At 43.7% G+C, this 27821-nt stretch overlaps 1 protein-coding gene across 1 annotated transcript in view; it reads left to right on the forward strand.

The window, feature by feature from the left end:
* Positions 1-500: 500 nt before the first annotated feature.
* Positions 501-27821, forward strand: part of PAK1 (p21 (RAC1) activated kinase 1) — a 41169-nt gene continuing 13848 nt past the window's right edge. The window contains exons 1-6 of the mRNA XM_077298708.1: positions 501-702; positions 18476-18686; positions 19141-19253; positions 20493-20640; positions 22110-22147; positions 26354-26473. Of these exons, the coding sequence (XP_077154823.1) occupies positions 18500-18686; positions 19141-19253; positions 20493-20640; positions 22110-22147; positions 26354-26473 (606 nt within the window). The 5' untranslated portion in view covers positions 501-702; positions 18476-18499. The remainder of the gene's footprint in view (positions 703-18475; positions 18687-19140; positions 19254-20492; positions 20641-22109; positions 22148-26353; positions 26474-27821) is intronic.

Consider the following 27821-nt stretch of genomic DNA (forward strand, 5'->3'; position numbering starts at 1 on the left):
ATTATAGTAGTTATATTCTTGTACATAGGGGCAGTATTATAGTAGTTATATTCTTGTACATAGAAGCAGTATTATAGTAGTTATATTCTTGTACATAGGAGCAGTATTATAGTAGTTATATTCTTGTGCATAGGGGCAGTATTATAGTAGTTATATTCTTGTACATAGGGGCACTATTATAGTAGTTATATTCTTGTACATAGGAGCAGTATTATAGTAGTTATATTCCTGTACATAGGGGCAGTATTACAGTAGTTCTATTCTTGTAGTTAGGGGCAGTATTATAGTAGATACATTGTATTAGCTGTATTATTACCATGTAGTGCACCATGTGTGGTCACATATTTGGGAGATCACTGTGTGACAGTGGAGTTACGATTAGTCAATGATGAAGACTCGGTGGCGTTATACTGAGGAGCATTCTCAGAGCTGTGGTTTGCTAGTTAGGAAGGAGGAGTGATACATTGTGTCTTGTGGTGAAGAAGCTGCGGATTGGTTGCAGCATGTGGTGGGTGTGGAGGATCGTGGAGCGGCTGTGGACTGTGAGTAGTCGGGGTGAGCGGTGAGGACCGGCGGCGGCGGTGTATGGAGACAGTCGGTGCGGACGGAGCTGTTCCCGGGACCGTGTGTCGGGCTTTGCCGCCGCTGCCGTGAGGAGGAGAGCGGTGCAGGCCGGACCTGAGGAGCGGGACACCTGGGCAGGTGAAGTCACGTGACCTCCAGTGCTTGTTACATTGTATCTGTGAGCCCAGAATGGAGCGTTCTATCCGGGGACCGGGCGGATTCTATAGCGAGTGGTGGCCCTGTGTGTGTGGGGCTGTAGGGTGACCTGTGCTGGGAGAAGCCGTTGGATATGGTCACTGGTGGTTTTATTGAGAAAGAATTGTTTCCTTCCTGTGTTCTGTATACTCTACAGACAGTGTATACTGTGTGACTGCGCATAGTCTATATATAGCCTGTAGGGACTGTATATACTCCACAGTGTATACTGTGTGACTGCGCATACTCTATATATAGCCTGTAGGGACTGTATATACTCCACAGTGTATACTGTGTGACCGCACATACTCTATATATAGCCTGTAGGGACTGTATATACCCCACAGTGTATACTGTGTGACCGCGCATACTCTATATATAGCCTGTAGGGACTGTATATACCCCACAGTGTATACTGTGTGACTGCGCATACTCTATATATAGCCTGTAGGGACTGTATATACCCCACAGTGTATACTGTGTGACTGCGCATACTCTATATATAGCCTGTAGGGACTGTATATACCCCACAGTGTATACTGTGTGACTGCGCATACTCTATATATAGCCTGTAGGGACTGTATATACCCCACAGTGTATACTGTGTGACTGCGCATAGTCTATATATAGCCTGTAGGGACTGTATATACCCCACAGTGTATACTGTGTGACTGCGCATACTCTATATATAGCCTGTAGGGACTGTATATACTCCACAGTGTATACTGTGTGACTGCGCATACTCTATATATAGCCTGTAGGGACTGTATATACCCCACAGTGTATACTGTGTGACTGCACATACTCTATATATAGCCTGTAGGGACTGTATATACCCCACAGTGTATACTGTGTGACTGCGCATAGTCTATATATAGACTGTAGGGACTGTATATACCCCACAGTGTATACTGTGTGACTGCGCATAGTCTATATATAGCCTGTAGGGACTGTATATACCCCACAGTGTATACTGTGTGACTGCGCATACTCTATATATAGCCTGTAGGGACTGTATATACCCCACAGTGTATACTGTGTGACTGCGCATACTCTATATATAGCCTGTAGGGACTGTATATACCCCACAGTGTATACTGTGTGACCGCGCATAGTCTATATATAGCCTGTAGGGACTGTATATACTCCACAGTGTATACTGTGTGACTGCGCATACTCTATATATAGCCTGTAGGGACTGTATATACCCCACAGTGTATACTGTGTGACTGCGCATACTCTATATATAGACTGTAGGGACTGTATATACTCCACAGTGTATACTGTGTGACTGCACATACTCTATATATAGCCTGTAGGGACTGTATATACCCCACAGTGTATACTGTGTGACCGCACATACTCTATATATAGCCTGTAGGGACTGTATATACCCCACAGTGTATACTGTGTGACCGCGCATACTCTATATATAGCCTGTAGGGACTGTATATACCCCACAGTGTATACTGTGTGACTGCGCATACTCTATATATAGCCTGTAGGGACTGTATATACCCCACAGTGTATACTGTGTGACTGCGCATACTCTATATATAGCCTGTAGGGACTGTATATACTCCACAGTGTATACTGTGTGACTGCACATACTCTATATATAGCCTGTAGGGACTGTATATACTCCACAGTGTATACTGTGTGACTGCGCATACTCTATATATAGCCTGTAGGGACTGTATATACTCCACAGTGTATACTGTGTGACTGCGCATACTCTATATATAGCCTGTAGGGACTGTATATACTCCACAGTGTATACTGTGTGACTGCGCATACTCTATATATAGCCTGTAGGGACTGTATATACTCCACAGTGTATACTGTGTGACTGCGCATAGTCTATATATAGCCTGTAGGGACTGTATATACCCCACAGTGTATACTGTGTGACTGCGCATACTCTATATATAGACTGTAGGGACTGTATATACCCCACAGTGTATACTGTGTGACTGCACATACTCTATATATAGCCTGTAGGGACTGTATATACTCCACAGTGTATACTGTGTGACTGCGCATACTCTATATATAGCCTGTAGGGACTGTATATACCCCACAGTGTATACTGTGTGACTGCGCATACTCTATATATAGCCTGTAGGGACTGTATATACCCCACAGTGTATACTGTGTGACTGCGCATAGTCTATATATAGCCTGTAGGGACTGTATATACCCCACAGTGTATACTGTGTGACTGCGCATAGTCTATATATAGACTGTAGGGACTGTATATACCCCACAGTGTATACTGTGTGACTGCGCATAGTCTATATATAGCCTGTAGGGACTGTATATACCCCACAGTGTATACTGTGTGACTGCGCATACTCTATATATAGCCTGTAGGGACTGTATATACCCCACAGTGTATACTGTGTGACTGCGCATACTCTATATATAGCCTGTAGGGACTGTATATACTCCACAGTGTATACTGTGTGACTGCGCATACTCTATATATAGCCTGTAGGGACTGTATATACCCCACAGTGTATACTGTGTGACTGCGCATACTCTATATATAGCCTGTAGGGACTGTATATACCCCACAGTGTATACTGTGTGACTGCGCATACTCTATATATAGCCTGTAGGGACTGTATATACCCCACAGTGTATACTGTGTGACTGCGCATAGTCTATATATAGCCTGTAGGGACTGTATATACTCCAGTGTATACTGTGTGACTGCGCATACTCTATATATAGACTGTAGGGACTGTATATACTCCACAGTGTATACTGTGTGACTGCGCATAGTCTATATATAGCCTGTAGGGACTGTATATACTCCAGTGTATACTGTGTGACTGCGCATACTCTATATATAGACTGTAGGGACTGTATATACCCCACAGTGTATACTGTGTGACTGCGCATAGTCTATATATAGACTGTAGGGACTGTATATACCCCACAGTGTATACTGTGTGACCGCGCATACTCTATATATAGCCTGTAGGGACTGTATATACCCCACAGTGTATACTGTGTGACCGCGCATACTCTATATATAGCCTGTAGGGACTGTATATACCCCACAGTGTATACTGTGTGACTGCGCATACTCTATATATAGCCTGTAGGGACTGTATATACCCCACAGTGTATACTGTGTGACTGCGCATACTCTATATATAGCCTGTAGGGACTGTATATACCCCACAGTGTATACTGTGTGACTGCGCATACTCTATATATAGCCTGTAGGGACTGTATATACCCCACAGTGTATACTGTGTGACTGCGCATAGTCTATATATAGACTGTAGGGACTGTATATACCCCACAGTGTATACTGTGTGACTGCGCATAGTCTATATATAGCCTGTAGGGACTGTATATACCCCACAGTGTATACTGTGTGACTGCGCATACTCTATATATAGCCTGTAGGGACTGTATATACCCCACAGTGTATACTGTGTGACTGCGCATACTCTATATATAGACTGTAGGGACTGTATATACTCCACAGTGTATACTGTGTGACTGCGCATACTCTATATATAGCCTGTAGGGACTGTATATACCCCACAGTGTATACTGTGTGACTGCGCATACTCTATATATAGCCTGTAGGGACTGTATATACCCCACAGTGTATACTGTGTGACTGCGCATACTCTATATATAGCCTGTAGGGACTGTATATACCCCACAGTGTATACTGTGTGACTGCGCATACTCTATATATAGCCTGTAGGGACTGTATATACCGCACAGTGTATACTGTGTGACTGCGCATACTCTATATATAGCCTGTAGGGACTGTATATACTCCACAGTGTATACTGTGTGACTGCACATACTCTATATATAGCCTGTAGGGACTGTATATACTCCACAGTGTATACTGTGTGACTGCGCATACTCTATATATAGCCTGTAGGGACTGTATATACTCCACAGTGTATACTGTGTGACTGCGCATACTCTATATATAGCCTGTAGGGACTGTATATACCGCACAGTGTATACTGTGTGACTGCACATACTCTATATATAGCCTGTAGGGACTGTATATACTCCACAGTGTATACTGTGTGACTGCGCATACTCTATATATAGCCTGTAGGGACTGTATATACTCCACAGTGTATACTGTGTGACTGCGCATACTCTATATATAGCCTGTAGGGACTGTATATACCCCACAGTGTATACTGTGTGACCGCACATACTCTATATATAGCCTGTAGGGACTGTATATACTCCACAGTGTATACTGTGTGACTGCGCATACTCTGTATATAGCCTGTAGGGACTGTATATACCCCAGTGTACATGCTGTATGTATGAACTATGTGCTGTCTATACTGTGTGTCTGGTGATCTATATACTTAAAGGGGCAGTCCACTACTTGGATAACCGGCCGGGGTTTACCCTGAAAATCTTTGCTTGTTTCCCACATTGGTGCTGTCCCTGTGATTCTAGTATTCTCGTGACTTTATCATGTCATGTGACCACTGCAGCCAATCATCGGCTGCTGATCATCCATATTCCATCAGAATGGACTTCCTTTCTAACCAGTATCGTCCTGGTGATGCCAGGTGCCCACCAGTAACATTGGTCCGCTACATGCGTTGATTGTATTGACCTCATTCATAGACGCAGCTTTCTTCTGTTTAATGACGATCTGGTTGGTTTCTTACATGAATGATCTCTGTACATAGAGAATCTGCTGGTATAGGGTGGTGGGGACCACCGGAGAATCACCTCTTCCCTTGTGGGCAAATCCGAGCCTGGATCTAACAAAATAGTAAAGGCTGCAGCTGCTGATTAGCTGCAGCTGCGGATTAGCTGCAGCGGTCACGTGACATAACAATGTCAAACGATCGCCGGGAGACCTGGAGCCGACATAGCTGAACCAGCGCCTGTGTGTACGTGCGCGGCATTCAAGGGGCTTTCCAATTTGTGGACCATCCCATAAGCAGAACATGCCACCTGCCTGTAGATAGTTACCCCAGGATGGGATGGGGAAGAGGAGGAACTCCGTGACCCTCTGGTCTGAAGCACTGACCTTCCTTCCTCATTCACCGTATTGATAAGCGATTGTTTCCTGTCCGGCTGACGTCAGATTTCTAATAATTAAACGGAGCCGTCGTCTGAGCGAAGTTCTCACCTCCGCTGATCCTGCCCTGCCACACCAGACCATTGACTCATAGCAGTTACACAACGTGGAGCCGCCATCAGAATCCTTCCCTTTAAGTGGATCTCTGTGATTATTTTTATCATTATATTGTTTTCAGATCCAAAGTCCAGCGTCTCCTTTTCTTAATAAATCTTTCTAGCTCAATTTTTGCTCCAACTCCCCCTATAGAACCAAAGATCAAAAATCTGAAATTCTGCAGCCACCACTAGAGGGCGCACACTGTGCACTAATATAATCCGTACACAGGCAGAGGTTTTATCCTTCACCTTTATCTCTGCAGAGGATTTGGAGCTTTGTTCCGGTGTAGGTTAATCCTATTCTGCTTTCTAAGAGGAGTCGTCCACTTCGGGGACTTTTTTTTTTTTTTCCTCAATCCTTGAAGTAATTTTTACAATTTGGTTTCATTAAAATGTTGCTTTGCTTTGCTAGGCTCTTTGTTTCTCTGCACATTCAATGTTGATGTGGTTTATGGTTATAAATCAGCTCAGAGCATCTTGGAGGACAGATAAGTTATGGACTTTCCCCTTTGACAATCAGAAGAAGCTCACTGACAGATTCTTTGTTAACTCGTTATGCAGCCAGTAATAGTACATTACGTGAGGTTATAGAAGGCCACAGTGAAATGTGTTAATATACCCCAATTATAACCAAATACTGGGTGATAACTTCACTTCACCCCATTGAGTCATCATTTTTTTATTTCCCTAATGTGAATTTTCTGGCTTTTCTAATCCTAGACGTGTCGATCAATAATTAATGAAGTGAATGAGGAAACCGTTCAGGCAGTGGAGTAAAAACGACCTGTTTATTAGCGGAGTAATGGCAGACTGAGAGCTTTCAAGGCCTCTTAAGTCCCCAAGACCATAAACAATGGCCACGCTGCACCCTAAGTGGTTATCACCCTGTGCTTCCCTTCACCAGATTTCTGCTCTTGATAAATGAGAGCCTTAAAGGGATTCTCCAGACATGATCCTTAAATGCTTACAAAACTTTATTAATATGGAAGCATTATTGTATGTACAGTCATGGCCAAAAGAGTTGGCACCCTTGAAATTGTTCCAGAACCTTTAGTATTTCTCCCAGAAAATTATTGCAGTTACACGTCTTGTTATACACATGATTAACAGAGGGGGAAAAAAAAGGAAAATTGGACATAACTTTACATAAAACTCCAAAACTGGGCAGGACAAAATTGTTGGCTACTTTCCAAAACTGTGTGTAAACAACTTTGTTTCGAGCATGTGATGCTCGTACAAACTCACCCGTGGCAAGTAACAGGTGTGGACAATATGAAAATCACACCTGAAACCAGATAAAAAGAGAAGTTGACTCAATCTTTGCATTATATGTCTGTGTGTGCCGCACTAAGCAAAGAGAACAGAAAGAGAAGGGAACTGTCTGAGGACTTGAGAGCCAAAATTGTTGAAAGATATCAACAATCTCAAGGTCACAAGTCCATCTCCAGAGATCTTGATGTTCCTTTGTCTATGGTGCGCAACATAATCAAGAAGTTTACAACCCATGGCACGGTAGCTAATCTCCCTGGACGTGGACGGCAGAGAAAAATTGATGAAAGGTTGTAATGCTGGATAGTCCAGATGGAGGATCAGCAGCCCCAATCCAGGTCCAAAGAAATTCAAGCTTCCTGCAGGCTCAGGGTGCATCAGCGTTGGTGTGAACGATTTGTTGACTTTTGAAAGAAATGCAAACTATGCCAAAATGTAAGTGAGTTTGTCAAAAATCCTTCTGGGAAAGCATCTTGTGGACAGATGAGACCAAGATAGAGCTTTTTGGTAAAGCACATCATTCTACTGTTTACTGAAAATGGATTGAGGCCTACAAAGAAAAGAGCATAGTACCTTCAGTCAAATATGGTGGAGGCTGAGAGATGTTTTGATTCTTCAGGCACTGGGTAACTGTGTGCAAGGCATCATGAAATCTGAAGATCGCCAAAGGATTTTGGGTGGTATGGTAGTGTCCAGTGTCAGAAAGCTGGGTGTGTGTCGTAGGTCATGGGTCTTCCAGCAGGACAGTGACACCAAACATACTTCAGAAAGCCTTAGAAATGGATGGAAACAAAGCGCTGGAGAGTTCTGAGGTGGCAGCAATGAGTCCGGATCTAAATCCCATTGATCACCTGTGGAGAGATCTTACAATAACTGTTGGTAGAAGGCGAAATATGAGACGGGGAGCAGATTGTGATAGAAGAGTCGTCCAAGATCCCAGCTGAGAGGAGTCAGAAGCTTGTGGATGGTTAACCCCTTCCCGACATGTGACGGTATAGTACGTCACATGTCGGGACCCCCGCTTTGATGTGCGCTCCGGCGGTGAGCGCACATCAAAGTCGCGACATGTCAGCTGTTTTTTACAGCTGACATGTGCGCGCAATAGCGGCGGGTGAAATCGCGATCACCCGCCGCTATTAACTAGTTAAATGCCGCTGTCAAACTCAGACAGCGGCATTTAACTACCGCATCCGGCCGTGCGGCCGGATATGAGCGCATCGCCGACCCCCGTCACATGATCGGGGGTCGGCGATGTGTCAGGAAGGTAACCATAGAGGTCCTTGAGACCTCTATGGTTACTGATTGCCGGTGGCTGTGAGCGCCCCCCTGTGGTCGGCGCTCACAGCACACCTGCAAATCTGCTGTGTAGCAGCGATCTTATGATCACTGCTGCATAGCAGAGCCGATCGGGCTGTGCCTGCTTCTAGCCTCCCATGGAGGCTATAGAAGCATGGCAAAAGTAAAAAAAAAAAGTTTTTAAAAATGTGAAAAAAATAAAAAAAATATAAAAGTTTAAATCACCCCCCTTTCGCCCCAATCAAAATAAATCAATTAAAAAAAAACCCAACCTACACATATTTGGTATCGCCGCGTTCAGAATCGCCCGATCTATCAATAAAAAAAAAGAATTAACCTGATCGCTAAATGGCGTAATGAGAAAAAAATTCGAAATGCCAGATTTACGTTTTTTTGGTCGCCACGACATTGCATTAAAATGCAATAACGGGCGATCAAAAGAACGTATCTACACCAAAATGCTATCATTAAAAACGCCAGCTCGGCACGCAAAAAATAAGCCCTCACCTGACCCCAGATCACGAAAAATGGAGACGCTACGAGTATCGGAAAATGGCGCAATTTTGTTTTGTTTTGTTTTTTGCAAAGTTTGGAATTTTTTTTCACCACTTAGGTGAAAAATAACCTAGTCATGTTAGGTGTCTATAAACTCGTAGTGACCTGGAGAATCATAATGGCAGGTCAGTTTTAGCATTTAGTGAACCTAGCAAAATAGGCAAGCAAAAAACAAGTGTGGGATTGCACTTTTTTTGCAATTTCACTGCACTTGGAATTTTTTTCCCGTTTTCTAGTACACGACATGCTAAAACCAATGATGTCGTTCAAAAGTACAACTCGTCCCGCAAAAAATAAGCCCTCACATGGCCAAATTGACGGAAAAATAAAAAAGTTATGGCTCTGGGAAGGAGGGTAGCGAAAAACGAAAATGGAAAAACGGAAAAAGCTCCGGGGGTGAAGGGGTTAATTGCAGATATTTATTCCAAAGGGGGTGAACTCAATATTAAGTTGAGGGTGCCAACAATATTGTCCTACCCATTTTTGGGGTTTTCTGTGAAATTTTGTCCAATTTGCCTTTTCTTCTCTGTTTTTTTTGTGTTTTTCCAATACACACAAAGGAACTAAACCTGTGTCTAAAACTTGTGTAACAGCAATAATTTTCTGGGAAAAATACTTGTTCATTTTCTGGAACCATTTCAAGGGTGCCAACACTTTCGGCCATGACTGTGAGCCATTCAGGGCTTTTGGAAAGCTGAGTGGCACTTCCTGTGGTAGATTTAATGACGGCCATATTGGTTGGCGCTTTCCTCACTTGGGTGTTCCCTATAAAGAATCTTCCTGGTTTATAAACATTTCCACAAACCAAACCACAGTATCCCCCACAGTATCCCTTGAAGACTATACTGGGGTCCAGTAGGGCGACGGTCACTCTTATGAGGGGTTTCGTTGATGATAGCGCCGCTATAACATAGGCTTTTCCTGTGCGCTGGCATGTAGATACCTGGCGGTTGCCGTGTGGCGCGGCTCAGACACCTTTTCTATAATCAGCTCAGCCGCTGATATATTTAGCACGACGGCTTGTTGTGAGGGGGAACAAAATGTTTCCTGTAACGCCTTATCTGTGGCGGCCATGTTGTGTGTCCTGAAGGAATTAACCCTGTTCTTGTCGGTTGCTACGGGCAACATGGTCCAGTTTTCTGCATTAAGGAAAGTAAAGATGGAGTCGTTGCCCCTGGCAACCAAGCGGAATGCTGCTTATTTTATATGGAATCTAGTTGCTGTGGGCGATGCTCCATTTTTCTTTATTTTTTTCCTTTTGATCAAAATGTGGTTGGACCCCCGATATATGTATATTTGCTTTGTAGCGTTTCCGGAGACTTCTGTGTGTGAACGGACAACAGGGAGCGGTTTATTTGTCGATCACGTTCTTCCTGACTATCGATCACCTGCGACCTGCACTCCTGTTTGTTCCTATCAAACGCCGACCTGTCACCTACTTGTATCCCAGGTGACAAGTCAAAGCGAGATGTTGTTTTCTCAGCTTCTGTTTGCTGTCGGTGAGTAGGAACCTGTTCACACTTACATTGTGACCGCGGAATTTAGGAGTGGGGTGGAAATGGAGCTGTCATCCTGCGGGACTCCATCATGACCTGCTGTGTAAAATATTACAATGTGTTGGAAAAGGGAAATAATTAAAAATGCAAATAAGAAAATTGAAATAAAAAAAAAAAAATATATATATATATATATATATATATATATATATATATATATATATATATATATATATAATATATTTATTATGAGCTTGTATATGTGTACATCAGTGTTAGTAAGCCAAAACCAGGAATTTCTATGACTTTTCCTCTGTTTGTCCCTCTCCTGGTTTTGGCCACAAATGCTGATGTAAAATTATCACCAAATACTGACTGTGTGAACGAGATCTTATAGGGAGAGGAGAAATTGAAAGCGAGAAAGGGCCCACATCACCCTGCCGTCAGCCCTGTTCAGGAGACATTAGCCGGTGTCTAGGGGTAATGTCTGCACCCAGGAATATTTTCAGAATTTTTTAAATATTGCAAATTTAAATAGAATTTTCCCAATATTATAGAATTGTAAAGTTTGACTCCAGGTTTCTACTTACACATACTGTATGTCTCATCTGTCTGGCTGTCCTGTGACGTCCTATGTATATGGCTGGGACATAGTTGTTCCCCCTTATCATCGGTGCAGGGACCACATGTTTTGATTTATTTTCGCTATGTAGCAGAGCCGAGTTTGTCATTTGCTGCCTCTCCTAAGACCGTATATAATTTGCATTGTTACAGGTGGCTACGGCTAAGCCCACATTAACCTATTACACACTGATGTCTTCTAGGGCCGGTAATCCCACTCTGCACGTCCTATTAGGAGCTGCTGACATGTAGCAGAGCTGAATTTGCGACTGATCTGTTTTTACATATCTAGAACTGTGCCAAATGCTCTGCATCATCTACATGTAAATCTGCACTTTGTCAGATCTGGATATCAGGTGGAAGAACTGGGATTTTCCTGGACTTCCAGTAACTGCCCTGAAGAATGCAGCCGTTGTCCTACGATGGCTGCTAACAGAGAACACTAACTTCTGACAGATTTTTGCCCTATATAGGAGTTTTGTATCAAATAATCTATAATAAGTCATGCAACTTTATTTTTCCAATTTCATCAAGTTTCAAGCTCTCTGCATTTTGTCAGTGAATAGAAGCCGCCATATCTACATCCAGAGGCTGCAAATGTCTGTAGAAGCAATAGTTCTCATCGCTGAGAGCTTAATAAACATCTGTCCGGTCCAGACTATCCTCTGCGAGCTAAACAGGCTGGATGATACATTGTAGCACATTATCTATCCAGGAGATGCTTGGCTCACAGAGGATTTCCTGGACTGGATACAATTGTAACAAGCAATCAGCTGTGAGCAGACGGCATCTATACTGAATCTAAACAAGAACTTTCCCAGTCACTGACAGCAAGCACTGGTTTTGATACTTTTCTATCAGTTGCTGACAATTATCTTAAAAAGCTGCATTACATGCTGTAATTAGATTGCTATATAAATGGACAACCCCTTTAAGTGTGCACTGCGTGTGTATCGCTCTGCGCAGTCTGATGCTCTGGGGCTGTAACGGTCTGCATAATTTGACTCTCTAGTGGGGTAATGCTCTGCAGACTGCTGATACTCTGTCCCTGTAATGCACTGCAGACTGGTGATTCTCTGTTCTCTGAGATGCTCTGGCTGTGTAATGCTCTGCAGGTTGCTGAAGTTTTGTGTAATACTCTGGGCAGTCTCATGCTCTGGTGCAATGCTCTGCAGACTGCTGCTGCTCTAGCGTAACGCTCTTGAGGCAGCTTATGCGCTGTCCTCTAGGATGCTCTGGTGTAATGCTCTGCAGACTGCTGATCAGATGGTGTAATGCTCTGTACAGACTGATGCTCTGGTGTAATGCTCTGTACAGACTGCTGCTGTGATGAAGAAATGCTCTGCAGACGGACGATGCTCTGGTGGTGTAATGCTCTGCACAGACTGCTGCTCTTGGTGGAGTAATGCTCTGCAGACTGCCGATGCTCTGGAGGAGTACTGCTCTGCAGACTGCCGACGCTCTGGAGGAGTACTGCTCTGCACAGACTGCTGCTCTGGTGGAGTAATGCTCTGCAGGCGGCTGATGCTCTGGTGGAGTAATGCTCTGCAACCTGCCGATGCTTTGGTGGAGTAATGCTCTGCAGACTATTGATGCTCTGGTGGAGTAATGCTCTGCAGACGGCCTAGGCTCTGGAGGAGTAATGCTCTGCACAGACTGCTGCTCTGGTGGAGTAATGCTCTGCAGAGGCCGATGCTCTGGTGGAGTAATGCTCTGCAGACGGCAGATGCTCTGGTGGAGTAATGGTCTGCAGACTGCCGATGCTCTGGTGGAGTAATGCTCTGCAACCTGAAGATGCTTTGGTGGAGTAATGCTCTGCAGACAGCCGATGCTTTGGTGGAGTAATGCTCTTCAGACTTTTGATGCTCTGGTGGAGTAATGCTCTGCAGACTATTGATGCTCTGGTGGAGTAATGCTCTGCAGACGGCCGAGGCTCTGGAGGAGTACTGCTCTGCACAGACTGCTGCTCTGGTGGAGTAATGCTCTGCAGACGGCCGATGCTCTGGAGGAGTAATGCTCTGCAGACGGCCGATGCTCTGGAGGAGTAATGCTCTGCAGAGACTGCTGATCTGGTGGAATAATGCTCTGTAGACTGTTGATGCTCTGGTGGAATAATGCTCTGCATAGAATGCTGATCTGGTGGAGTAATGCTCTGCAGACTGCTGCTCTGGTGGAGTAATGCTCTGCTGACTGCTGCTCTGGTGGAGTAATGCTCTGCAGACTGCTGCTCTGGTGGAGTAATGCTCTGCAGACGGCCGAGGCTCTGGAGGAATAATGCTCTGTAGACTGTTGATGCTCTGGTGGAGTAATACTCTGCACAGACTGCTGCTCTGGTGGAGTAATGCTCTGCACAGACTGCTGCTCTGGTGGAGTAATGCTCTGCAGACTGCCGATGCTCTGTCCTCTGGGATTAGGGAGCAGGTGATTTCTCTGCCGCTTGGTCACCTTTTTAGATGCAAATTGGTGTCTTCTGTGGCGTCTCCCCCACCCTCCATGTGCCATCTGGTGTCTCTTGGGCAGCAGCACAAAACGCAGACCTGCAGGCGCTGAGTCCGGCTGGGGTCCCCGGGGGCCCTTGATCTGTACGGGCATTCAGTGCTAAATATTTTATAAGCTGTAAATCACCCCCGGCCTGGGTTATTAGACTTGCTCCGAATATTGTGTGGTGCCCGGGCACAGCCTAGTGTGAGCGCCAGAGTCGCCTCCAGATTCTCATTGGAATAAAGTCTGTAACCTCCTGAGTGCGGCCATGGCCTCCTCTCCATGAGGTGGAAACCAATTACATTTATGGAAGGGAATGAGGGGCAATAAATGATGCCCACCTTGTCTATAGGCTACATCTAGCATTGCACCTTATCACCTTTGAAGCAAATTCTTCAGCAATGTCAGAAATGACCCCCGGAAAACGGGGGGGTATTTAGTCTAAAAATTCATCACCCTCTTAAAGGGGTGGTCGAAGTCAGATCAGCCCTCCCCTTTGTGAATTTGCATTGAGGGGGTCGTCTTTCTCAGATCTGAGCCCACCTGTGAATATTCTGATATTGGGGTTCTCATGGCCCCCTTCTGCCTAGTAACGCAGACAGCGCTCCCATTAAGGTCAAGGGCACTTTACTGTTCAGGGTTTTTACGGTTTCTGGAGATATTAAAAATGTGATGAGAGAGAAATCCACTTCAGGAAACACTTTTTAGACTTTTTGGCTTTAGGCACAGCGACCTGTCCATTAAATGGAGTGAAGGGGTTAAAAGAGCACTCCAGGCAGAACTACTACTCCGGCTCGTGCGGCAAAATCCGCAAGTGTTATAGAATCTAAGCAGATTTTACCCTTTGCCTACAAGGAATCGTGCAAAAAATAATTGACGAGTTGATTTAATTTACATGCGGATGATATCTGCAATCTGTGTGTAAACCCGGTGGAAACGCCGCTGTTCTCCTGAGTCCAATGGGGGTGGATCAATTATGCTTTGGGGTTGTGTTGCAGCCAATGGCACGGGGAACATTTCACGGGTAGAGGGAAGAATGGATTCATTGACATTTCAACAAATTCTTGATGAAAAACATAACACCATTTGTAAAAAAGCTAAAGAGGAAGAGGATGGCTTCTACAAATGGATAATGATCCTAAACTCACGTTACAATTCACAATAGACGACCTCAAAAGGCGCAAGCTGAAGGTTTTACAATGGCCCTCACTGTTCCCTGATCTGAACATCATTGTAAATCTGTGACTAGACCTCAAAATAGCAGAGGATGGGAGACGACCCAGGAATCTCACAGAACTGGAGGAATTCTCCAAGGAAGAATGGAGGAAAATGTGTCATCTGTAACTTTAGGCCTTTAAGAGATCATTTCATCTTCAACTTCCTTAACTGTTCACTATAACAGTAATTTTTACCAGGGGTGCCCAAACTTTTACATGCCTGTTATGATCCGGTGACCTTGGAGCCGCATGAGAGACTTTCTCAGGAGTAAGTGGTATCTGTACTGACCGCAAACCCTAAACTGACACCGCAACTAGAAGTAGCCGTGGGGTGTGCCTAACACGTCCTAGACACCTCGACACAGCCGGAGGACTGAATACCCCTATAGGTGGAAATGGGAATTCTATCTTGCCTCAGAGCAGAACCCCAAAGGATAGGCAGCCCCCCACAAATATTGACTGTGAGTATAAGAGGAAAGACACACACAGGCAGAAAAATAGAATTTAGCAAAAGAGGCCACGCTAGCTAAATAGAAAAGGATAGGACAGAATTCTAAGCGGTCAGTATTAAAATCCTAAAAATATCCACAGCAGAAAATACAAATATTCTACATCTAACTAAAGACATAGCAAGTATATCTGCAACTCCCGAGAATCCAGCATGACTGAAAAATCCAAACAAAGTCTAAGCTGGACAAAAACAATGAATTGCACTGAATTGCAAAGCACACTGCATGTGTGCACAGAGACAAAAAAAACCAGACACTTATCTTAGCTGAATTGGCAGCAGAGCATGAGGAACCAGAGAGAGATGCAATCCCTCCAAGAACAATGGACAACTGGCCAGGAGTAATGGATCCTGCACATCTAAATACCTAGTAGAGCTGCAATCAGCAGAAACACCTGCCCTGGATTACAACCCCAAGACAACTGCACTACCATTAACAACCACCGGAGGGAGCCCAAGAGCAGAATTCACAACACATGGCACTGTATGTAGGAGACAAATTATGGACGGTTTGTAGGTCAATGTTAGTTCGAACTGGATACATTGAGGAATTGGAAACCAATGAAGGGATTTTGCAGAGGAGGAGAGAGGTGGATTAGTCGTGCAGCGGAGTATAGGCAGACTGGAGAGACACAAAAGAGGATATTGCAGTAGTCGAGGCGGGAGATGATGAGGGCACTAAGGGTACCGTCACACAGTGCCATTTTCATCGCTACGACGGCACGATTCGTGACGTTCTAGCGATATCGTTACGATATCGTTGTGTCTGACACGCTACTGCGATCCGGATCCCCGCTGAGAATCGTACGTCGTAGCAGATCGTTTGAAACTTTCTTTCGTCGTCTAGTGTCCCGCTGTGGCGGCATGATTGCATCGTGTGACACAGGTTGTATACGATGTGCGCACAGTAACCAACGGCTTCTACATCGCAAATACGTCATGAAATTATCGCTCCAGCGCCGTGTATTGCAACGTGTGACCGCAGTCTACGACGCTGGAGCGATAATCATACGACGCTGCAACGTCACGAATCGTGCCGTCGTAGCGATGAAAATGGCACTGTGTGACGGTACCCAACAGTTTAGTGGATTCGAGGTTGAGGAAAGGATGGATTCTGGAAATATTTTTGAGTTGGAGGTGGTAAAGGCTTACATATGCGGTTTGAAGGACAGGGCAGAGTTGAGGGCTACTCCTAGGCAGTGGACTTGTGGTACAGGGGAAAACGTGATGTTTTGTAATAAATCAGGCAGGGGATTAGGTGCGATGGAGGAAAGATGAGTTCAGATTTGTCCACGAGGAGCTTTAGAAAGCGAGAGAAGGAGGATATGGCTGACGGACACTCTGGGATTCTGGACAGCAGAGAGGTGACATCTGGGCCAGAGAGGAAGATCTGAGTGTCATCAGCATAATAGGTGGTAATGGAAGCCATTGGACTCTTTGAGTTGACTTAGGCCAAAGGTATAGATGTTGGAGTAGGGGTCCTAAGATTGAGCTTTGAAGGACATCAACAAAGGGAGCGTGGGATGAGCAGATGGAGTGGGAGATACTAAGTGTGTTGTCTTGAAGGAGGAGTATAGAGAATTGTCTGTTAGCTTTGGCAGTTAGTCGTTAGTAATTTTGGTTAGGACAGTTTCGGTGGAGTGGTGGGGATGGAAGCCGGATTGAAGGTTGTTAGAGTGAGTTAGATGAGCAACTGGAGGAAAGTTCAGCATGTAGATTCTGTTCGAGGAGTTTGGAGGTGAACAGGAGCAGCTATATGAGACCTAGAGGTTGAGGGATGGCTTCTTCAGGAAAGGTGTGATCGTGCCATGTTTCAAAGCAGAAGGAAAGGTACCAGAGGAGAGCAATAGGTTGAAGAGATGGGTTAGGGCCCGTATAAGCCTGGTGGTGAGGTTGGAGGAGGAGGTGGGATGGGTCAAGTCCACAAGTGGTGAGATGCGATATGGAGAGGAGATGAGTGAGCTCTCCTTCAGTGATGGTGGGGAGGAAGGTTATGGGGGAGGGGCAGTGATCTGTTATACTAAGGTGATGTGGTGGATGGGCAGTAAAGACTTGCCTTGTTTGGTCGACCTTATTTTTGAAATGTGCTGTGGAGTCTTCTAGAGATGAGTGATGTCCGATGGAGCAGTGGAGGAGGGAGCTGAAAGTGTTGAACAACTGTTTGGGGTTGTAGGATAAAGAAAATACAAAGGTTGTGAACTAGACCTGATAAGCAGAGGTGAGGGCCGATATTAATGTGAAAGTTGCTGATTTGATATCTTTATTCGAGTGTTTTCTTCCAGCGCCGCTCCGCAACCCTGTTCTGAAGCTTTTTAGGAAGTTTATTGTGCCAGAGTAAAATAAATGAATTGCAAAAGTGTTACAAGTAACATGACACAAGGTAGTCATGGGCGAGATACTTGTCTTTCACGCCCCGGAATGCTACATGAAGATCGGGGTCCTGGCTGGGTGTGTGGGCTTCGTCTATGGGGGCGCTACTCCCTTGCAGGCCTCTAGATGCCGGAGATTTCAGCTGGACAGGACCAGGTGTTGAAAGATTCAATGAGGAAGACCACCAGCCAACAATACACATATTTTTTTTTTTTTTTTTTACTGAACAGTAGCTTGGAGGGAACTATGTCCAATAGATAGCGGGTGCGTAACTTCACGAATGCTTCTTTTAGAACTTAGAGGACCTTCACACAGTTTCTGCTTTCCTTCCCTAGGCTCCCTTGCCTCTGCCTCATCTAGCATCTCTACCTTCACCTCCCCCAAGCACGGTACGTCCGGAGTCTCTCTGATCCCCAATTATGGCACTACAGTCCGATATGTAAGAGTCCTGTACTTCAACCCACAGTTCTGCGTCCTTTTACCCTTAAGGAAGATACTTGACCACTATGGCTGTTACGTAACTTCTTTGTTTGCTGACTTCTTGGAACTCCCGCCCGAGGCACTCTCTTCATCTCACAATCCCTGTTTCGTCCTGACCCATTGGCTCTGAGAACTAGTAAGACCATAGGTCTGCTTTCACAGCTGTGCTGCTATTGGTTACTATAATGGTTGAATTTTCTCATCTAATCTTTCATTTGACACAGGAGCCGCTCTGAGATCTCAGAAAAATGTCTGACAATGGTATAGAGGTCAATGACAAACCTCCAGCCCCGCCCCTGAGGAACACCAGTACGTTTATTGGAGCCAATGCGAAGGACAATATAAACCATGGCTCGAGGCCTCTTCCCCCTAACCCAGAAAAGAAGAAGAAGGCGGACAGGCTTCTGAACATGTTACCCAGGACCGGAGATAAAAGTACAGTATTGCTCATAACCTATAGAATGTGTAATAATTGTAGATCGGCCCCTATGTGTATAAATGTATAATTGATTATTGACCATTCATTAATTGGGGCTTTTGAACTTGGATTTACCCAGAAACCCAGATTGGTCTTATTTCTTGAAAAAACAAGCTACTTGACTATTTTAACACTTTACAAGCCATGTGAAGCCTTACTGGGAAGATTTAAAGGGATGAGCATGGACGGCACTCATTATTTGCACCTTAAGTGCAAGCGGCCACATAGAGCGAAAAGAAAAACAACAGGAAAAAAAAAATTGATCATCTGAGAGAAGGCGGCCAATCAGATCACTGCTGACAGTTTCTTAACCGCCCTGGAATATTGGAATCTTTATTGTTTGCTTTGTCGATTACAAGCATTTGTTTTCTTATACCAAGTCGTGTTGTTTTTTTTGTTTTATTTTTTCAGCTAGCAAAAAAAGGGATAAGGAGAGAGAGAAGGACAGGCCAGAGATCTCCCTGCCATCGGACTTTGAACACACCCTTCATGTCGGCTTCGATCCCGTGACCGGAAAATTCACTGTAAGTCGAGACAAGAAGAAAATAATTCAACTTTTAGCTATTAACATCAACATGAATCTGCATAAAATTATTTTTTTTATTTTCCATTCACATCCAAACCAGTTTTCAAAATTAAGTTCATTGTACGGACTGGCGGAGCAGTTTTGCTCACAGCATCCAGCTGGAAAGGACAAATGGGCAGAACACTTTTACACCTAGCATCCAGCTGGAAAGGACAGGTGGGCGAAGCATTATCACATGCACATCTAAAAGCAGAAGTATCTTGTATCTGCACATGCGCTGAATGCTATTAGCGCCTGCATACAAGAGGATTGAGCCTTGAAAGGCGGTCACATGGGTAAATCACTTCACTGCTAGTGATGCGGGATTGCCATATTTTTTTACATACACTAAATGTTGAAATATACAAATCTGAAGAAAAAAAAAGAATTAAATTGGTGAACCCTGCAGCTTTACTATATAGCTGCCTTAAATCGGACTTCAAGTTGCTGAATATTGCACCTAGCATCCGTCTGGAAAGGACATGTGGGTGTGGCATTATTAGACCTAGCATCCGGCTGGAAAATACGTCGGTGTAGCATCATTGCATCCAGCACCCTATTGAAAGCACATGTGGGTGTAGTATTATTGCGCCGAGCATCCGGCTGGAAAGGACATGTGGGTGTAACTTTATTGTGCCTAGCATCCAGCTGGAAAGGACATGTGGGTGTTAGATTGTTGCTCCATGGGCAGATAAGGAACTCTGTTTATCCGTCCTCTTGTCTGTTCAATGTCCCAGTGCTTATGTTTAATACTTTATGACTTTTTAAAGCTTCTTGTGCTTATTAGTAAAGTGGCCACTAAGAAAAACACAAAATCCATGTGCCATTTATAGTACTGTGTTTTTTAATTATGACATTGGGTTTTTTTTGGAGCCCTTTTGGATACCAGGGACTAGGTGCAACTGCAGATTAGGACAAATCCTTAGTTTGTTTTACTTTGGGAGTGGATTATAAATTATTCAGATTATAGAAGCTTTACCAACTGTTTAACTGAAATGGTAAAAGAGAAACTGCAGCTGCATCTCCCTCCTCCCACTCCTCCTACTCCTCCAAGTCCTGTTTAATGTAGTAATATAGATGAGTCTTTAGAAAGACAACTTGGAACAATTCTGTATGTTTACATGATGGGGAATTTGGGATACAGCATACATCAGGTTAAGGATGTGTTAGTAATCTATTGAATCTTATAATGGTGCAGGGAATGCCGGAACAGTGGGCATGCCTGCTGCAGACCTCCAAAATTTCAGAAGAAGAGCAAAAGAAGAATCCTCAAGCTGTGCTGGACGTGCTGAAGTTTTATGACTCCAAGAAAACCACCAACAGCCAGAAGTACATGAGCTTCACAGGTAACGTGGACAAGAAGTTACTTTCTACAGAGGTAGCTGCTCTAGTTACATTCCTGTACATAGGGAGCAGTATTATAGTAGTTATATTCTTGTACATAGGAGCAGTATTATAGTAGTTATATTCTTGTACATAGAGGCAGTATTATAGTAGTTATATTCTTGTACATAGGAGCAGTATTATAGTAGTTATATTCTTGTACATAGGGCCAGTATTATAGTAGTTATATTCCTGTACATAGGAGCAGTATTATAGTAGTTATATTCTTGTACATAGGAGCAGTATTATAGTAGTTATATTCTTGTACAGAGGAGCAGTATTATAGTAGTTATATTCCTGTACATAGGGGCAGTATTATAGTAGTTATATTCTTGTACATAGGGGGCAGTATTATAGTAGTTATATTCCTGTACATAGGAGCAGTATTATAGTAGTTATATTCTTGTACATAGGGGGCAGTATTATAGTAGTTATATTCCTGTACATAGGAGCAGTATTATAGTAGTTATATTCTTGTACATAGGGGGCAGTATTATAGTAGTTATATTCCTGTACATAGGAGCAGTATTATAGTAGTTATATTCTTGTACATAGGAGCAGTATTATAGTAGTTATATTCTTGTACATAGGAGCAGTATTATAGTAGTTATATTCCTGTACATAGGGGCAGTATTATAGTAGTTATATTCTTGTACATAGGGGCAGTATTATAGTAGTTATATTCTTGTACATAGGGGCAGTATTATAGTAGTTATATTCCTGTACATAGGGGGCAGTATTATAGTAGTTATTTTTTTTCACACCTGACAAAGGATGTTGGCTCTAGAATCATTACCAGATATCTATTTATATTTTCCCTTTATATTCTGCACATTACCTTCGCGTTGTCAGCACATTTGATATACGCCCTGACAGTTCTGATTAGCTGTCTTGTGTTATTTCTTTGCACTGGGATTTTTACGAGTCGAGCAATAGATTGTAATTGTTTCCGATATGAGTCATGAGCGCTCCCCCTCCTCGTCTTCCTCGCTCTGTGGTCGGCCTCAGACGTGTCCGCATTATTTGTATTGGAAGCTTTCCCGCAGCTGATGCCGCTACCGGGATGGCTCTGAAGGGTCATGTTTGCAGAATGATGCCATCCAGTCGTGCAGACCACAGTCGTAGAAGACAGAAACAATATTTTCTTCTATTTGTATCAGGAATAGGCAGATAATGTTAATGCCTCTGTTACTTCTGGTAAACCGACACTTCGTTGTATTAATGAAGTCTGATCGAAAGATCTCCTCTGTTCTCTGCAAAACGTGCTTGGCCAATGGGGGAGGGGAAGTGTAAACTATGGAGGTAAAAAAAAAAGAGCAAAGTAGAGAAATGTATCTGTGACTATTTAGATTCTCATCATCCACTTTGCATTTCGATGTGCGGCCTGGCATCTAGATACTTTGTAACAGCGAGTTGTCTTATTTCCCTGCAGATAACGAACTTGAGGTTTACAAGGCTTCTGTCAGTACGGTAAGTTTTCAGGCATAGAAATCTAATCTGAAAATTAAGTACACCCTCTATGAATTCTGTGCATCCGCTATTTACAACCTCAGACGACACATTACGTCGTGTCATTATTAATTTTCCAAAAATTAGCCTAAAAATGAAGAAGCTGTGGGTGAAAAAAGTAAGTACACCCCATGACTCCATGACTTGTAAAACCACTTTCAGCAGCCAATGGTTTCCCGTATGATTTTTATCAGACTCTCACATCGTTCTCTTTTATAGCTTTTGTTTTTTTGGATCGACGGCCTCACTTTTGACACTAGAACACTTTTATATACAGAGAAGTTCATGGTTTACTCAATAACTGCAAGGTGGCCAGGTCCTATGGCTGCAAACAAAGCCCAAATCATCACTAATTTACCATCGTGCTGATAGGGTGAGAACATGTCTCAGGGTATTATGGTCCAACATCGACTCTCCAAAGGACATTGTTCCAGAAGTCTTGTGGTTTGTTCACATGCAGCTTTGCAAACTTTAGCCAAGATGCAATGATCTTCTCCGAAAAAGACTTTCTCCTGGAAATCTGTCCAAATAAACCATACATGTTTAAGTTCATGACCGTACAGTTAGAAAAAGACCTGAATATATAACTTGCTCACTGAGCCCTTTAGAGACTGAGCTGTTGCTCTTGGGTTCTTTGTCATTTCTGGGGTGTTCAGAATTATTAGGAGCTTGTTTTCGTTAGGCAAAATAAGCTAAAAAAAAGATTTAACTGACTTAGAAATTTAAATTTTTTTTTTTACACGTCTTACGGAGGATGCAGTTCCTGAAATTGCTGGGATATTGGGGCGATCACAGACCCTGCAAAAGTTTTGATGCAAACAGTCAGCAGTGTGCAAAAAAATGTTGAGAAACCCCCCCCCCGCAGATTAACTGGTAAAGATACAAGAAGATTCAGATGTGAAGTGACCAGAAGCCTTTATCCTCCAGAGCTGTCATATTCCAGAACTGCAGCCTCCCTAGAAGGCCCTGAAGTCCAAGGTATTCACTGCTCAGAGACATGGCCGAGGTGAGGAGGCTGAACCCGACCACCACTGAACAAAACACAGAAGTGGAAATGTAAAGACTGGGCCAAGAAGAATCTCGTACTGATTGTTCACAGGTTTTATGGACTGATGAGATGACTGACTTTGAACAGTCCAAATGGATGGGCCGTGGCTGGATCAGTAACGAGCACAGGCCTCCACTTCCCCTCATACGCCAGCAGGTGGGCACTTTTATGGGCTGGGATTATTAATGAGGAGCTAGTTGGACCTTTTTGGGTTCAAGATGGACTCAAAATCACCTCCCAAACCTCTTGACGGTGTTTAAAAGACGCTTTCTTCCTGCAGTGGAGCAGGAAGAAGTCTTCATCTCTCCAGAAATCCAGGATTGTTCTACAGGATAAGTGTCCATCACAGCATCGAAGTCTCCACTGCTCGGGGGCCAGGAAAGGTCTTAACGATGAAAGGATAATGACCCGGTCCTGTCCTCACCGGGCCTAAACCCTAGTGAGGACTTGTGGACTTTCTTATACAGGAGATTTACGATGAAAGAGAACAGTCTCCTCTCTGATCTGTGTCTGGGGCTGTGCCTGGCGCTGCCCAAAAAGATGAAGAACCTGACAGACTCCATGGATGGAGCTTATGATGGCCGTTCCTGAGACGAAGGGCGGCCAGAAATGGGTTTTGTACATTGAGCTGTTTGGTTCCTGTTCTCACTGTAACAGATGGAAATAAACCATTGAGATGGAAAATTTATGTTTTCCATTCAGTTGCCTGGATGAAAAGTGTCTTGTGGTATCACTTTCTTCGGCTCTCATGGTCTCGGGGCCCCCCCACTGTCTCAGGCCCCCACTGTCTCGGACCCCCACTTTCTGTCTTGTCTATGTGTCCACGGCCTCATTGTTATGTGCCCACCTGATGAGTGGGATTCTCTAAGCCAGGGGTCACTGTGAGTAAGGCGGACATAAGCTGATGGCGGACTTGGTGACCATATGGATGAGCAAAGACCAGGACAGCAGTGTATGCAGGCAGGAAACACTAGAAGACACAGAGGCAGGAGGCTTGGATATTCATAGGAATTGTAGACCTATAGTCAAGACAACAGTCCAAGGCAGCAAACAAATGGCAGAGTTTCCTGCTCTCAGCAGACAGATCATCAATGGTAGCGACATATACAACAGATGACTAAGCACACTGGATAGTAGCCTGCAGAAAATATTACACACAGTTGCAGCAGTATTGTAGTGTGAACAGTACCAGTATCGCAAAGAAGAGTTTTTTGTTTTAGTTGCAGCAAACAAATGTTTAACTGCAGGTCTGAGCCGGACAGTAAATGCAGATATACGATAAACAAGCAGAAGAGATAATTAGCCAGATGAGAGAAATGGTTGGCAAGGCAAACGCCAGAAGAACACGTGGAACTGAGTGCAAAGCTCACATGGTTGTCTGAGTTGGCTTTATAGGGCACTGGGTGATGTCCAAGCTAGTGTCTGGATCACAGCAGGAACATGGCGTGGGCTTACACCCTAGGGGAGGGAGCCAAGAGTCCGGACAGGAGAGTAGTACTCATGGATGTGAGAGGCTGAGTTCAGGTCAGGAGACCTGCGGCCGGTCCAAGTACGGATGTATGAACCTGGCCTAAGGGTGTACTTAATTTTTGTCATACTGCTTCTGCATTTTGTCTTTTTTGGTAAATAATTAATGACACAATGTAATTTCTCATTTTGTTATTGTTCATCTCAGATTGGATTTACCTAATTTTAAGAGTTTCTACTGGTCAGATGTTCTGTGTGTTGTGTCCCGAATCCGATACATAAAGCCGTAGACTACAATGAGTTGGTTTTTGTTTGTTTTTTTAAGTTTTTCCCATGACTATAAGTGTCCATGTTTGACCACCCTCTTAAGATAACCATATTTTATGTAAGAACCTGAAGGAGGATTATCCAAGTGTTAATCCTGCCAAAGCCGCAGGATCTTGGCAGCCGTCGCCTTGGGTGTTTTTAATTCCTCTGTTTGGGGATTTCCATTTTCATGAAGTATTTCTAGTGGAATCTTTTAGAATGAGAAGTTTGGGGTTTAATTTCTGCTTTTGATCAGGTGGAAGGAGGATCCATAGTGGGATGTCATTGCCCCCTGTGCTTAACATCTGGCCCCATTGTTCCCCTGTGTCTAACCTCCGACCCCATTGTTCCCCTGGTTAATAACATCTGGCCTCATTGCCCCCAGTGTATAACCTCCAGCCCCACTTCCCCTAGTGTATAACCTCCGGCCTCATTTCCCCTAGTGTATAACCTCCTGCCCCATTGCCCCTAGTATGTAACCTCCAGCCCCACTGCCCCTAGTGTATAACCTCCGGCCCCATTGCCCCTAGTGTATAACCTCCGGCCCCATTGCCCCTAGTATGTAACCTCCGGCCCCATTTCCCCCAGTATATAGCCTCCAGCCCCACTGCCCCTAGTGTATAACCTCCGGCCCCATTGCCCCTAGTGTATAACCTCCGGCCCCATTGCCCCCAGTGTATAACCTCCGGCCCCATTGCCCCTAGTGTATAACCTCCGGCCCCATTGCCCCTAGTGTATAACCTCCGGCCCCATTGCCCCTAGTGTATAACCTCTGGCCCCATTGCCCCTAGTGTATAACCTCCGGCCCCATTGCCCCCAGTGTATAACCTCCGGCCCCATTTCCCCTAGTATATAACCTCCGGCCCCATTTCCCCTAGTATATAACCTCCGGCCCCATTGCCCCTAGTATATAACCTCCGGCCCCGCCATGTCGTCTCCCTTTACTACCATGTGACAGATCAGCCAGTGGTGCAGAGCTCCTGATACCAGCGCGGTCCTGTAATAGGAGCCAGCGAGGTAACAAGTCCGTCCATGACATTTCTTCCTCCTGAATCTTCTCCCATCACCTGTGACTGATATTATTGAGAACTGGAAGGAACCGCAGCAACTCCGCCACAAAGGTCAGAAAAGCTCCTGGAGGCCGATGTGCTGTTCTAGGGAACTCTGCGCTGGTATAGGAATGTTGGGAGTGATGACACCGCGATGTGAGGCCTACTGGGAACCCTACAAATCTGATATCCATGGCCACAAAATGTTAGAAGTTCACTGGTCAAATTAATAACCAAGGAGGTAATTTCTCCAACTCACAACTATATGTAATAATATCAGTGTAAATGTAACTGCAGCATTCAAGAGCCGTCTCTGAAGTCCCTGATGTACCTCCAGTATGTGAAGATGATGATGATGAAGAAGAAGAGCCCACTGCCCCTCCAGCTGTCGCACCACGTCCTGTGTACACAATGTCGGTGGGTGCAACAATAACATATATTCTATACAACTATTATAGTAGTTATATTCTTGTATATAGGAGCAGTATTATAGTTGCTATATTCTTGTACATAGGGGCAGTATTATAGCAGTTATATTCTTGTACATAGGGGCAGTATTATAGTAGTTATATTCTTGTACATAGGGGCAGTATTATAGTAGTTATATTCTTGTACATAGGGGCAGTATTATAGTAGTTATATTCTTGTGTATAAGGGCAGTATTATAGTAGTTATATTCTTGTACATAGGGGCAGTATTATAGTAGTTATATTCTTGTACATAGGGGCAGTATTATAGTAGTTATATTCTTGTACATAGGGGCAGTATTATAGTAGTTATATTCTTGTACATAGGGGCAGTATTATAGTAGTTATATTCTTGTACATAGGGGCAGTATTATAGTAGTTATATTCTTGTACATAGGAGCAGTATTATAGTACCGTAGTTATATTCTTGTATATAGGGGCAGTATTATAGTAGTTATATTCTTGTATATAGGGGCAGTATTATAGTAGTTATATTCTTGTATATAGGGGCAGTATTATAGTAGTTATATTCTTGTACATAGGGGCAGTATTATAGTAGTTATATTCTTGTACATAGGGGCAGTATTATAGTAGTTATATTCTTGTACATAGGGGCAGTATTATAGTAGTTATATTCTTGTACATAGGGGCAGTATTATAGTAGTTATATTCTTGTACATAGGGGCAGTATTATAGTAGTTATATTCTTGTACATAGGGGCAGTATTATAGTAGTTATATTCTTGTACATAGGAGCAGTATTATAGTAGTTATATTCTTGTATATAGGGGCAGTATTATAGTAGTTATATTCTTGTATATAGGAGCAGTATTATAGTAGTTATATTCTTGTATATAGGAGCAGTATTATAGTAGTTATATTCTTGTACATAGGGGCAGTAATATAGTAGTTATATTCTTGTACATAGGGGCAGTATTATAGTAGTTATATTCTTGTACATAGGGGCAGTAATATAGTAGTTATATTCTTGTACATAGGGGCAGTAATATAGTAGTTATATTCTTGTACATAGGGGAAGTATTATAGTAGTTATATTCTTGTACATAGGGGCAGTATTATAGTAGTTATATTCTTGTACATAGGGGCAGTATTATAGTAGTTATATTCTTGTACATAGGGGCAGTATTATAGTAGTTATATTCTTGTACATAGGGGAAGTATTATAGTAGTTATATTCTTGTACATAGGGGCAGTATTATAGTAGTTATATTCTTGTACATAGGGAGCAGTATTATAGTAGTTATATTCTTGTACATAGGGGCAGTATTATAGTAGTTA

Source organism: Ranitomeya variabilis, chromosome 3 (genome assembly GCF_051348905.1).
Source record: "Ranitomeya variabilis isolate aRanVar5 chromosome 3, aRanVar5.hap1, whole genome shotgun sequence".
NCBI lineage: Eukaryota > Metazoa > Chordata > Amphibia > Anura > Dendrobatidae > Ranitomeya > Ranitomeya variabilis.